Source organism: Capra hircus, chromosome 18 (genome assembly GCF_001704415.2).
Source record: "Capra hircus breed San Clemente chromosome 18, ASM170441v1, whole genome shotgun sequence".
In the NCBI taxonomy this organism is placed as follows: domain Eukaryota; kingdom Metazoa; phylum Chordata; class Mammalia; order Artiodactyla; family Bovidae; genus Capra; species Capra hircus.
In genome coordinates this window covers 40,731,407-40,745,228 of record NC_030825.1, presented here as the reverse complement: position 1 = coordinate 40,745,228, position 13,822 = coordinate 40,731,407, and the positions used below count along the sequence as shown (strand labels likewise).

General features: G+C 44.8%; 1 protein-coding gene across 1 annotated transcript; it reads left to right on the top strand.

The window, feature by feature from the left end:
- Window positions 6,373–13,301, top strand: CHST4 (carbohydrate sulfotransferase 4). The gene is made up of 2 exons (XM_005692222.3): window positions 6,373–6,635; window positions 11,462–13,301. Exon 2 carries the CDS (start codon window positions 11,463–11,465, stop codon window positions 12,636–12,638), a length of 1,176 nt encoding a protein of 391 aa, XP_005692279.3. The 5' UTR covers window positions 6,373–6,635; window position 11,462; the 3' UTR covers window positions 12,639–13,301.

Sequence of the window (13,822 nt, the reverse complement as noted above, 5' to 3'; positions counted from 1 at the left end):
CTTGCCTGTTCCTTTTGCCCAGAACGGTCTTTCCTCGGGTATTTTCCCTACCTCCTTTAGGTCCCCACCAAAATGTTACTTTTCCTGACCTTTCTATTAAAAATTTGGGACTTCCCTGGTGGTCAAGTGGTTAAGAATCCATCTGGCAATGCAGGGGACATGGGTTCGATCCTTGATCCAGGAAGATCCTACATGCCACGGAATAACTAAGCCCATGCATTACAACTAATGAGCCTGAGCGCTAGAGCCTGTGAGCTGCAATGAAAGCCCCCAATCACAATGAGAGAAAGCCCGTGCACAGCAGCAAAGACCCAGTGCAGTCAAAAATAAACAGATAAACCTTTTTTAAAAAATAAAACTTGGTCACAATCTCTTCTTTCCTTATTTTTCTCCATAGCACTTATCACAAGCTGATACACTACACATTTTATTTGTGTTTTTGTCTCCCACGCAACAGACTTCAAACTCCACAGACACAGAGAATTTTCTCTGATTTGTTTCCTGCTGTTTTCAGGGCTTAGAGTAGTGCCTGGAGTGTAAGAGATACCCAAAAGTATTTTTGGAGTATATCACATGAAGATTATGATGGAGCATTGCGAGACAACAGCATGGCATGCTGAGTTTTCATCTCGTCCGTGATGAGCTCCACTGCAGCGTTTCCATCAGAAGAGTGACAGGGATCAGACCTGGACAATGAAAGATCAGTCTAGCCACAGGGTAGAACAGAGACTGGAGGAGTGGAATTGGAGGTGGCAGGAATACTTGAGAGGATTTTGGCAGAAATTCAAGTTAGAAAAATTGAGAGCCTGAGCAAAGACAGAGGCTATGGACATAAAGAGAAAGGGAGTGAATTTGACAGTTACTTAAGGGTAGAAGAGACAGACCCTGGTGATTAATGTGATATGTGGAATACAGCCCACCAGAAGACATCCTTTTATTCTCCCAGATTTCACCCCCTAGAAACCCCTAGACTGGGCCATTATGGATCCCCTGTAGCAGTCTCTGCAGATTTTTGAAAGCCTGGAGCTATAATTCTTAAATCCCACCCTGTCCTGATTCCAGGTAAGGCACTGTCTAACAATGTCAAGCTCCTGAACCACTAAGAATTTACAGGTTTGGGCTTTACCAGGAACTCCTGGTCTATTTCCCATTTTCTCACCCACTCTTGTCTGCCCTGTTAAGGAAACTCAAGAAAGCAAGAACCACCAAGAAACTTAAAACCGTGTTTACTTTTTACCTTCTACTGACCTACCTTAATTCAGCTTCTTCTCCCACTGTTGACATAGATACTTCACAGATGCAGAGAGATAAGGGCTATCCTATTGCCAGGGAACCCCCACCCAGGGCACAGTTCAAGGAAGCAAGTGCTACTGATGGCAGTTGTCCATTTGATAATAGGATTTATAGTAAAAGATTCCCTTCCTGGCATACTTCTTCAGAAGGTCTTGGCTTCCCAGGATGCTAAGGTCCAACTACTAAAGTCTATACATGCTTAGCCAAAACAGAAAGCTCTAGTCCTCCAGAATTCATTCTTTAAACCCAACCCCTTAACCAATATCTTAATTGGGACTGACATCAGTCTTTTGTAAGCCACACAGGGCTGTCGACCAATGGAGGGAGTTTAACGTCACTTGAGTTTCAGACCTTAACACCCACATTGCAGGCTGCTGCATACTAAGTGAAAAGAGGTGAGCTGGAGCCCCCACATGAAAAGGAACACAAGGAAAGCTGGACTGTCCTTTCAGTGTCACCGTGGACAGGAAAAACAAGTAGCCAAGTACATCGTGAGGAAAGAGTGATGGTCTGGGTGAAGGTAGCAAGTATGGGTACTGTAACTGGCACAGGGCTTCTCCTCGATCTCTGAGAAAATCAGACTTTGTTTCAGGGGCTGACCCAGGGTCTCTTCACCATTCAGGTGGGTCCCCAGACTGTAAAAATCCAAGAGCAACTGTTAGAGCTCAGAGCTCTGCTGTATATGGTCCGTAGGAGACAACTGGCCCCAAAAATTACAGTTTGAGAAGCACCTGAAGGGCATGCAGACTTCTGTAGGGATACTTAACTTGGGACCTCCTTGAAATTGAATATGATTTTATGTTTGTATGATAAGCACATGAGCACTTTATTTAGAGAGAAGGTCATTATCAAATTCTCTGGGACTTAAGATAGACTGGATCTGTACAACCTTAACTCCATTTTCCAAAATGGTAGAATTAGCCACACTTCAAGTGTTCAATGTCCACATGTGGTAGTGATCACCATGTCTGTGCAAAAACATTTCCTCACCACAGAAAGTTCTATTGGACAGTGCTGCCTTAAAGAAATGATCCATGGGATAATAAGAAGGTAATATTATCTGATGAATAAGCCTAGGCTTTGAACTCAGACCCAGGGTGGAGTCCAGACTCTGCCACGATAAACCATGTAACTGTGGATACATTGTTTAGCTTCTCCAAACCTCTATTCATCACCTGGAAATTATGGAATTTATCTCCCAAGGCCATGGCAAAGACTAAAGGTGAAAACCCAAATAAATGTGAAGTACAGTACCTGGTTTGTAGCAAGCTCTCAAGAAGTGGTAGCTACAATGGTCTTGCATAATCTTCACGCTCCATAATTCCTTATTCAGTTCAGTTCAGTCGCTCAGTCATGTCCGACTCTTTGCGACCCCATGAATTGCAGCATGCCAGGCCTCCCTGTCCATCACCAACTCCTGGAGTTCACTCAGACTCATGTCCATCGAGTCAGTGATGCCATCCATCCATCTCATCCTCTGTCATCCCCTTCTCCTCCTGCCCCCAGTCCCTCCCAGCATCAGAGTCTTTTCCAATGAGTCAACTCTTCGCATGAGGTGGCCAAAGTACTGGAGTTTTAGCTTTAGCATCATTCCTTCCAAAGAAATCCCAGGGTTGATCTCCTTCAGAATGGACTGGTTGGATCTCCTTGCAGTCCAAGGGACTCTCAAGAGTCTTCTGCAACACCACAGTTCAAAAGCATCAATTCTTCGGTGCTCAGCCTTCTTCACAGTTCAACTCTCACATCCATACATGACCACACGAAAAACCATAGCCTTGACTAGATGGACCTAGTCGGCAAAGTAATGTCTCTGCTTTTGAATATGCTATCTAGGTTGGTCATAACTTTTCTTCCAAGGAGTAAGCGTCTTTTAATTTCATGGCTGCAGTCACCATCTGCAGTGATTTTGGAGTCCCCCAAAATAACATTGTTTCCACTGTTTCCCCATCTATTTCCCATGAAGTGATGGGACCGGATATTGGGAATGCCCAATAAGCTTTAAGCCAACTTTTTCACTCTCCACTTTCACTTTCATCAAGAGGCTTTTTAGTTCCTCTTCACTTTCTGCCATAAGGGTGGTGTCATCTGCATATCTGAGGTGATTGATATTTCTCCCAGTAATCTTGATTCCAGCTTGTGTTTCTTCCAGCCCAGCGTTTCTCATGATGTACTCTACATAGAAGTTAAATAAGCAGGGTGACAATATACAGCCTTGATGTACTCCTTTTCCTATTTGGTGGAGAAGGCAATGGCACCCCACTCTAGTACTCTTGCCTGGAAAATTCCATGGACGGAGGAGCCTGGTAGGCTGCAGTCCATGGGGTCGCCAAGAGTCAGACATTACTGAGCGACTTCACTTTCACTTTTCACTTTCATACATTGGAGAAGGAAATAGCAACCCACTCCAGTGTTCTTGCTTGGAGAATCCCAGGGATGGGGGAGCCTGGTGGGCTGCTGTCTATGGGGTCGCACAGAGTTGGACACGACTGAAGTGACTTAGCAGTAGCAGTTTCCTATTTGGAACCAGTCTGTTGTTCCATGTCCAGTTCTAACTGTTGCTTCCTGACCAGCATACAGGTTTCTTAAGAGGCAGATCACATGGCTTGGTATTCCCATCTCGTTCAGAATTTTCCACAGTTTATTGTGATCCACACAGTCAAAGGCTTTGGCATAGTCAATAAAGCAGAAATAGATGTTTTTCTGGAACTCTCTTGCTTTTTCCATGATCCAGTGAATGTTGGCAATTTGATCTCTGGTTCCTCTGCCTTTTCTAAAACCAGCTTGAACATCTGGAAGTTTACGGTTCACGTATTGCTGAAGCCTGGCTTGGAGAATTTTGAGCATTACTTTACTAGCGTGTGAGATGAGAGCAATTGTGCGGTAGTTTGAGCATTCTTTGGCATTGCCTTTCCTAGGCATTGGAATGAAAACTGATCTTTTCCAGTCCTGTGGCCACTGCTGAGTTTTCCAAATTTGCTGGCATATTGAGTGCAGCACTTTCACAGCATCATCTTTCAGGATTTGAAATAGCTCAACTGGAATTCCATCACCTCCACTAGCTTTGTTCATAGTGATGCTTTCCAAGGCCCACTTGACTTAACATTCCAGGATGTCTGGCTCTAGGTGAGTGATCACACCATCATGATTATCTTAGTCGTGAAGATCTTCTTTGTACAGTTCTTCTGTGTATTCTTGCCACCTCTTCTTAATATCTTCTGCTTCTGTTAGGTCCAGACCATTTCTGTCCTTTATCGAGCCCATCTTTGCATGAAATGTTCCCTTGGTATCTCTAATTTTCTTGAAGAGATTTCTAGTCTTTCCCATTCTGTTGTTTTCCTCCTTTGCACTGATCGCTGAAGAAGGCTTTCTTCTCTCTTCTTGCTACTCTTCGGAACTCTGCATTCAGATGCTTATCTTTCCTTTTCTCCTTTGCTTTTTGCTTCTCTTCTTTTCACAGCTATTTGTAAGCCCTCCCCCGGCAGCCATTTTGCTTTTTTGCATTTCTTTTCCATGGGGATGGTCTTGATCCTTGTCTCCTGTACAATGTCACGGACCTCCATCCATAGTTCATCAGGCACTCTATCTATCAGATCTAGACCCTTAAATCTATTTCTCACTTCCACTGTATAATCATAAAGGATTTGATTTAGGTCATACCTGAATGGTCTAGTGGTTTTCCCTACTTTCTTCAATTTAAGTCTGAATTTGGCAATAAGGAGTTCATGATCTGAGCCACAGTCAGCTCCTGGTCTTGTTTTTGTTGACTGTATAGAGCTTCTCCATCTTCGGCTGCAAAGAATATAATCAATCTGATTTTGGTGTTGACCATCTGGTGATGTCCATGTATAGAGTCTTCTCTTGTGTTGTTGGAAGAGGGTGTTTGCTATGACCAGTGTGTTCTCTTGGCAAAACTCTATTAGCTTTTGCCCTGCTTCATACTGTACTTAGTGTCTGTGATTAGATAATAGGCCATCATGACTAGCCCGTAATTTCCTGAGGCATTTTTTATTTAGTTATTTTGGGACATTTTGTAATTTACTTCTCTTTAGAATATTTTGTAAATGGCCACTAAAAACATTTTTAACAAACACCTATAAACAATCCAGTGTTAAAAATAAGGAAGCCAAAAAAAAAATATTGCCCAAACTCTGAGGTCACTGACACTGTTTTTCGAGAGAAGTCTAACAACCACTGAACACACACCACCTCCCAGCCCCTTTCAGACAGAAAAGTCTGTGGTTCCTACGCACTGTGGTGGGGGAAGGTAGTGGTCATTTTTTAAAATAACTTTTATTCAATTTACTTAGTAAATTGAATTATTTATAATTAATTAATTAAAATTAATTCATATTAATTTCTTTAATAATTTGGCTGACTGAGTTTTTCACATTTAAGTTAACTGAATAAAAATATTCAGCTAAACTGAGTCACTTTGCTGTAGAGATCAGCACAACTCTTGTAAATCCAACTATATTTCAACTAAAAAAATTTTTTCAATTTGCCTATTGCTTTATACTCACAACAATCAAGTTAATTAGTTCAGAGTAGTTGCATGATTGCCCAAGTACACACAGCTAGTTAGAAGCTATAATCTTTAACAATAACTTTTTTTTCCTTAAGGGGGAAATTTCCCATATGCCAACTAAAGGCCAATACATCTACATCCTCCCAAAGAATGAGTTACTACATCTAGGCAGGACATCTAATTACTACCTCATACAAGAAGGGTGAAGATGTTGAAAAAAACACAGAGGCCAAAAAAAACCCTTATCTCCCTAAATACTGTGGGGTGAGCAGGAAGGTACAACCCAGAAATACCTTCTAGGTTTTCTCTCCTCTTTTTTGCAGCAGAGATTAAGAATAAGGCATCACGTTGGGTCATTTTGGCAGTCATTGTCCTGTGACTTCCCTATCAACCTCAAGTACTTCTGGAGTACTTTGCCCTTTCTCCACTTTGCCCTAAGAGAGTTAACCTTTCCACTGCCTTTAAGGAATTTGAATCCAGCATCACCTTCCAGTTGAGGGAGAGAAGACTTCCTACTTTGCTTCTCCAGGCCCAGCCCATTCAAGCAGCGTCTCCCCACCCCTCGAGTCTCTTAGAGTTAAAGCTGCTGGGATCACATCTCCCTGGCAGTCAGTGCTTTCTTAACCCTGTCTTGGAAGGTGGCTGATTTCTGGCCAGAGGGAGAAGACAGTGAAATGTGCTCTGAGTAGGGATGGTTACGCAAGACTCGAGGAGGAGAAGGAAGCTGAGAGAGAAGCTGGTGAGTCAGAGGAAAAAAGCTGCACAATTTGGCTGGCAGAGCCTTCAGAGTGGTGGAGAAGGCCAAGCCATTAACAAGGTAAGGAGAGAATTTCCCGTCTACACCTCCAGAGCAGGGTCATTATTCCCAGGTCCTTGGAGCGGAGTTTCAGATAACAGGGGACAACTAAGCTGGGCATTTCTTTGTGAATGGCAGAGAGGAGGTGTTGGAGAGGGGCTGGATCAGAATCACCTGGATAATCTTCCCCCAAAACACAAGTTGCCTGCCAGCAGCTCTCCTAACCCCACCCACCCCCATCCCTAAGAAAGACCCTAGAAACTGAGTGGGGCTATTCTGATGTATACTTTATGGCTGGTTCGTCTTACTTATTCCAGTGCTGGCTTCTGTTTCCTGTAGCTACTCCTCTGCTCAGGTGCTGGGAAGTGAGGACCAGCGGTGCTAGGAGCTACAGATTTTCTCTAGCTCAGCTGAAATTTAGTGTGATAACTGAATTCTCAGATCTGGGACCCAAAATATCCGGGTCTAATCATGCGGGGCTGTTTTTATCATTGAGAATTAAAGTTCACTTATTCTGAAACACGGAGGTGTGGCTCATCACTGTTCTGTGTGATGTATTTAATGGGAGTGTTGTCATTACTGTGACTAGAAGGGCTTTCAAAGTTGTGGGGCTCCATTCCGATGTAAAAGAAGATTAAATTATGAAGCCAGTGAGTCAGCCAAGGTAGAAGAGACTTCTGTCTTGTAAGGCTGTGGACAAGTCTGGAACTTCTAACTGGAAGTAAAATACCTTTTTTTTTTAATTACTTATTTTGGGGCTTCAGGCTACTCTCTAGTTGTGGTGCTTGGGCTTCTCATTGTGGTGGCTTCTCTTGTGGCAGAGCACAGGCTCCAGGGGCACGGGCTTCAGCAGTTGCAGCACAGGGCTCATCAGTCACGGCTCATGGGCTCTACAGCACAGATTCGGTAGTTGCAGCACCCTAGCTTAGTTGCTCTAATGCCTATGGGATCTTCCCAGATCAGGGGATCCAACCCGTGCCTCCTGCATTGGCGGGTGGATTCTTTACCACTGGGCCATCAAGGAAGCCCCATGTGGAACATTTTTAAAGTCTTTATTGAATGTGTTACAACACTACTTCTGTGTTACGTTTTGGTTTTCTGGCCACAAGGCATATTGGATCTTAGCTGCCCGACCAGGGATCGAACCTGACCCCTGCCTAGGAAGGCAAAGTCTTTATCACAGGACTGCCAAGGAAGTCCCAATATCATGTTTGTTTTTCTTTTATTTATTAATTTTTGGTTGGACTGGGGCTTCGTTGCTGCACTTGGGCTTTCTCTACTTGCGGAAGTGGGGGCTACTCTTTGTTGTGGTACTCAGGCTTTCTCATTGTGGTGGCTTCTTTTGTCACAAAGCATAGGCTCTAGGCATGCTGGCTTCAGGAGCTGAGGCACACAGGCTCAGCAGTTGGAGCTGTCGGGCTCTAGAGCTTGGGTTCAGTGGTTGGGGAACACAGGCTTAGTTGCTCTGCAGTATGTGGAATCTTCCTAGATCAGGGGTCAAACCCATGTCCTGTGAATTGGCAGGCTGATTCTCATCCACTGCACCACCCGGGAAGACTCCAATATGTTTCTAAATTACATTTTTTGGAAGGAGAGGACAGGTTGTGCTGTGAGTGTTTTTTTCCTTCTATTTTCTTCTTTTACTAATGGACCCAGGAAATTTTTGTCAGTAGTCTATTGCCCCTCAGTGGGGCTTTAATTTCTTATTAATAAATATTTTTTTAAATGATGCTCATGGTTTTTACCCCCTTAGTCCTAAATAATACATGCTCTGTATAGAACCTAATTTTTTGGAGTTAGGTTCATTGTGCCATATTGCTTCTAAACTATGGTTCTAACTTAATATCTTGCTCCATGCAGTTGAGATAGTATTGGTTTTGTGCTCAATACTCAATAAAATGATCTAAATTTTAGTAACTAATATGGGTTTGATCCCTGGGTCAGGAAGATCCTCTGGAGGAGGAAATGACAACGCACTCCAGTATTCTTGCCTGGAGAATCCCGTGGACAGTGGAACCTGGCAGGCTACAGTCCATGGGGTCACAAAGAGTGGACATGACTGAAGTGACTTAGCATGTGCACACACATGCCACTTCTCACACTCATTTATTTAGTCATTTGTTCAACAAATGTTTAATGAGCCCTAATTAGTTGTGTGTTTTATGTGCCTGTAAATGAGATAAGACATAGCATTCACCTTTAAGTAACAGCAGCCCAGTGAGAGAGATTCATCCTCCACTGTACTACAGGGGCTTCCCCTGTGGCTCAGCTGGTGAAGAATCTGCCTGCAATGCGGGAGACCTGGGTTCAATCCCTAGGTTAGGAAGATACCCTGGAGGAGGAAAAGGCTACCCACTCCAGTATTCTGGCCTGGAGAATTCCATGGACTCTATAGTCCATGGGGTCGCAAAGAGTTGGACATGACTGAGCAACTTTCACTTCACTTAACTGTACTATAGAGAGAGAGATGGATGGGAATGGAAAGTTCGGGGGGAACTAAATCTTGGGAGGAAACAAGATACCTTTCAGGGAGAAAGCTGAGAGGTAGGCAGAATCTTGAGGAAAGAGTAGCTGTCTTGCAAATGTCTCAGAACTTGTAAACAATGGGGCAGAGGCTTCCCTGGTGGCTCAGTGGTAAAGAATCCACCTGCCAATGCTGAAGACATGGGTTTCCATCCCTGGTCTGGGAAGATCCCACTTGCTGCGGAGCAACTAAGTCCATGTGCCAAAACTACTAAGCCAGTGCTCTAAAATCCGAGAGCCACAGCTACCGAAGCCCACCAGCCCTAGAGCCCATGCTCCACAACAAGAGAAGCCACCGCAATAAGAAACCTGCGCACAACTAGAGAGTAGCTTCTACTCACTGAAATCTGAGGAAAGCCCTTGCAGCAACGAAGACCCAGCACAGCCAAAAATAAATTAAATTATTAAAAATAAATAACAGGGCAAGTTGGAAGAACTGGAAGTAAAATTCAGAACCTGAGGTGTCAGAAACGGAAGGGAGTGACAGGAGATCTAAGATTGGATTATGTAGGGCCCCCAGACATGAGAATTGGGGATTTCTGACTCCTATATGAGTCAGAAAGCCACTGAAGGACTTTAAGGAAGGGAGTGACAGGCTTGTGCTTTAAAAAGACAGATTTTGGCAGCAGTGAATGAGGTGGAGAGCTGAGGGAGAGAACTGAGAGACAGAAGTGAGAGGCTACTTACTATAAAAGCCAGGCTAGAGAGAAGCAGACTCATTTCGATAACAGGGAGGGCAGGGTTCAAGCATGCATCAAATAGCCAGAAAAGAACACTCAGGAAGGTGCACTAGGGACCTCTCATAAATGCTTCCCAACCTCAAGGAGGGTCTACAGAGGAGGTAGTGTAGGACAGCCGGGGAGAGGTGATGGTTAGATAAGAGGAGATTGCCATGAAAAGCCTTCAGTTTCCTGTTCTTTCTGGGCCGCCTCTACACTGATTCCAGCTACTGCAGAAATGATCTTTCCCTGAGACATACCCTCAAGGGTCTCTGGCTGAGCTCATCAGCCCCATCATGGGTTGCTTAGATCCAGGTTGTATCCAGATCCCAGTGACAAGAGATAGGATTCACTTTACAAAAGCACACTTTCCTGCTGGCCAAGGAAAGTGCTCATGGAAAGGAAAAACAGAAAGAAAGTGAGAGGGTTCCCTTGGCAGTCCCTGAAAACCATGCCCAATTAAAGCCTGAGGACAACTGGGGATGAGTCTGAAGGCCAGGCTCCAGCTCTGGGTGAGAATGGGCATGAGGTCAGGAGCCACAGGCAGGCAAGGAGTGCTCAGAGCATGTAGCCCACTCTGGACCCTGAGCTGGCCTGAAGCCACATGGGGGCAGGAGGTGGACTTTTGAAAGGTCCATGTTACCAGTCCCTAGGAAATGTTATCTTTCCTGAGCTGATTATAGGCCCTGCCTATAAAATTCTATCCTTATATTGCTACATAGGTCAAGTTCTTTCCTTTCTCTTTTGCTCCATTAATTCCTATATTTGTTCTAAACTTTTCCTCATCCTCGTATTGTCTTTGGGAGAAGGTCTCTGGTCAGTTCCTCAATACTTGGCTCAATCCTTGAGTCATTATCAAACATGGCTTAGTTTCTAATCATTTCCTCTTGGGCTCAAGTTCAAAAGAACTAGGTCCTGTTCTTCTTAGCTGGTCCTGCTGTAACCTTCAGGGCCGAGACAGGAATTACTATTCATTAATATGTTCCTGGCATATAACAATGTGCTTTTTTTGGCACCTGGGAGAGATGATCCTCACTGGATCTGTTGGCACATGTGGAGGAAATGCATTGTTGTCATGAATGGAAGAGAAAGGTTTCTGGGCCACTGCCACTTAAGGTTTGGTTGAGGTCATCACACACTTCCCAGAAGGTTCAGGGGACTTCCAAGGGAAGCCTATGGGCTAGCAAAGCATGTTCTACCTCTTCAGGAAGCAAGCCATAAACTCCAAGAGTCACATCTGTGGCTGTCCAATTCCTCCTCTAAAATCTGCTTCCTAAAATCTCTGGAGCTCTAGACACAGACAGTGGTTTATGACCAGTATGAAGCCTAACTGGACAACAGATACCAAAGGTACACATACCCATACTCTCTGACTCAGCAATTCCACTTCTTGGGAGTTAGCTTACATGCTTGGATAATGATGTGAGAACATAAAGGTCATTATTGAAAGCTCTGAAAAGCCAAAGACTGGAAACAACCCCAAAGCTCACCAATGAGGACACTGGTTAAATACTAATTAATTGTGGTACATCTGTACAATAAAATTCTATGTTGTGATAGCCTAAGATACCCCTCTGTTTGTTCTTCCCCGGTCTTCCACTTCAGCATGATACCACTCAGAAGAATGAAGTTCCTGCTGTTCCTGGCTTCCCAGATGGCCATCTTCATTCTGTTCATCCTTGTATACTCCCACAACGACAACTCCCTGCAGGTGAAGGAGGAACCCAAGTCCCCGCACATGCATGTGCTGGTCCTGTCTTCGTGGCGCTCTGGCTCCTCTTTTGTAGGGCAGCTGTTTGGACAGCACCCAGATGTCTTCTACCTGATGGAGCCCGCCTGGCACGTGTGGATGACCTTCACACAAAGCACGGCCCAGAGGCTGCATATGGCTGTGCGGGACCTCATTCGGGCCGTCTTTCTGTGTGACATGAGCGTCTTTGATGCCTACATGAATCCTGGCCCCCGGAAACAGTCCAGCCTATTCCAGTGGGACGGCAGCCGGGCCCTGTGTTCCCCACCTGCCTGCAACCTCTTCCCGCGAGATAAGATCATACCCCAGGCCCACTGCAGGATTCTGTGCCACAAGCAGCCCTTCAAGGTGGTGGAGGAGGCCTGCCGCACCTACAGCCATGTGGTGCTCAAGGAGGTGCGCTTCTTCAACCTGCAGGTGCTCTACCCTCTGCTGAGAGACCCTTCCCTCAACCTGCACATTGTGCACCTGGTCCGGGACCCCCGCGCAGTGTTCCGGTCCCGAGAACGCACCACGAATGAACTTGAGATTGACAGCCACATTGTGATGGGGCAGCACCGGCAGAAACTCAAGAAGGAGGATCAACCTTACTACGCGATGCAAGTCATCTGCCAAAGCCAGCTGGAGATCTTCAAAGCCGTGCAGTCCTTGCCCAAAGCCCTAAGGCAGCGCTACCTGCTCGTGCGCTATGAGGACTTGGTCCGGGACCCCCTGGGCCAAACTGCCCGAATGTATGAATACGTAGGGCTGAAATTCTTGCCCCGGCTCCAGACTTGGGTACATAATATCACTCGAGGCAAGGGCATGGGTAAGCACGCCTTCCACACAAATGCCAGGAATGCGCTCAATGTCTCTCAGGCCTGGCGCTGGTCCCTGCCTTATAAAAAGGTTTTTCGACTTCAGAAAGTCTGCAGGAATACCATGAACCTACTAGGCTACCACCTTGTCACATCAGACCAAGAGCAGAAAAACCTGTCGCTGGATCTTCTGTCTACCTGGAGCCCCTACGAGCTGGTCTACCAAGAGGGTTGAGGCTCCATCTCCACCCAGCACCAGTTTCAGCCACATTAACTGAAGGCTGTTTCTGAGCTTTGACAGTATATGTCAGTGTATGTGTGAGTATGGGTTTGCCCACACATGTTCAAATCGGGAGATCTCTGTGTCTCTGCTCATTTCTAGAAAAGAGACTTGGGAACCTTATGTGAGAAGCACACACCAACCAACAAAACAGAAGTGATGCCTTTCTTCTCTTTTTGGCCTTCCTACCTGTGTATACCTCAGGGATTCTGTGGCCTGGGTCCTACATGGTACAAGCAGTATCACTGGAGGAAATCCATAAACTCCTCTGTCCACATCTTGCCCTATGGGAAAGGAGAGAAACAGGAAAAAACAGGGAAATGGGTCTTCTGCCAAAGAGCCCACCAACACATTCAACAGGCATGTGAACTCTGAGCCCTCAGAGCTCCCAGTGGATTAAAAAAGAGAGCAGGGATCAAGGTGGGATGCTTACCTGTGAGCCTGGCCATAATAACTGTCAACTACCACAAATACAGAAGAAAATCTCTGCACAACAGAGCAAGCTTTTAAGTTCATGGGGTGGCTGGACCCAATTTGGACATCAGTTCCCCTCAGTGTTTTCCTATTTTAAGCTGTGAAATTGCCGTCTGTTAACACTAAAATTTCAAAATAAGATTCTGTTTGGAGTGTACATCTTTATGCTTTCTAATTAGTTAGTAGTAAATGTCCATTCTTATGGGATCTTAACTAACAGTTTAATCATCTTTACAGATTTCTTTTACTGGAATATTTTACTTTTAAAATTAAAAAATATATATTTTTACTATAATATAGTTGATTTACAATGTTGTATTAATTTCAGGTGTACAGCACAGTGATTCAGTTATATATATATATTCTTACATTTATAGATTCTTAATAAATACTTTTGTTATTATCTATCACCCACACATAGAACAAAATTGTTAAGACAGTGTTTGGTTCAGACGATGGACTAAGTCTAACTTGGTCAGTACTCATCTATACACTGCCCTCTCAAGAATTTATGGCACCCCACTACAGTACTCTTGCCTGGAGAATCCCATGGATGGAGGAGCCTGGTAGGCTGCAGTCCATGAGGTCCCTAAGAGTCGGACACGCCTGAGCGACTTCACTTTCACTTTTCACTTTCATGCATTGGAGAAGGAAAGGGCAACTCA

Coding starts and splice junctions, on each gene's coding strand:
- CHST4 (XM_005692222.3), top strand. CDS start 11,463: ATGATACCACTCAGAAGAATGAAGTTCCTGCTGTTCCTGGCTTCCCAG.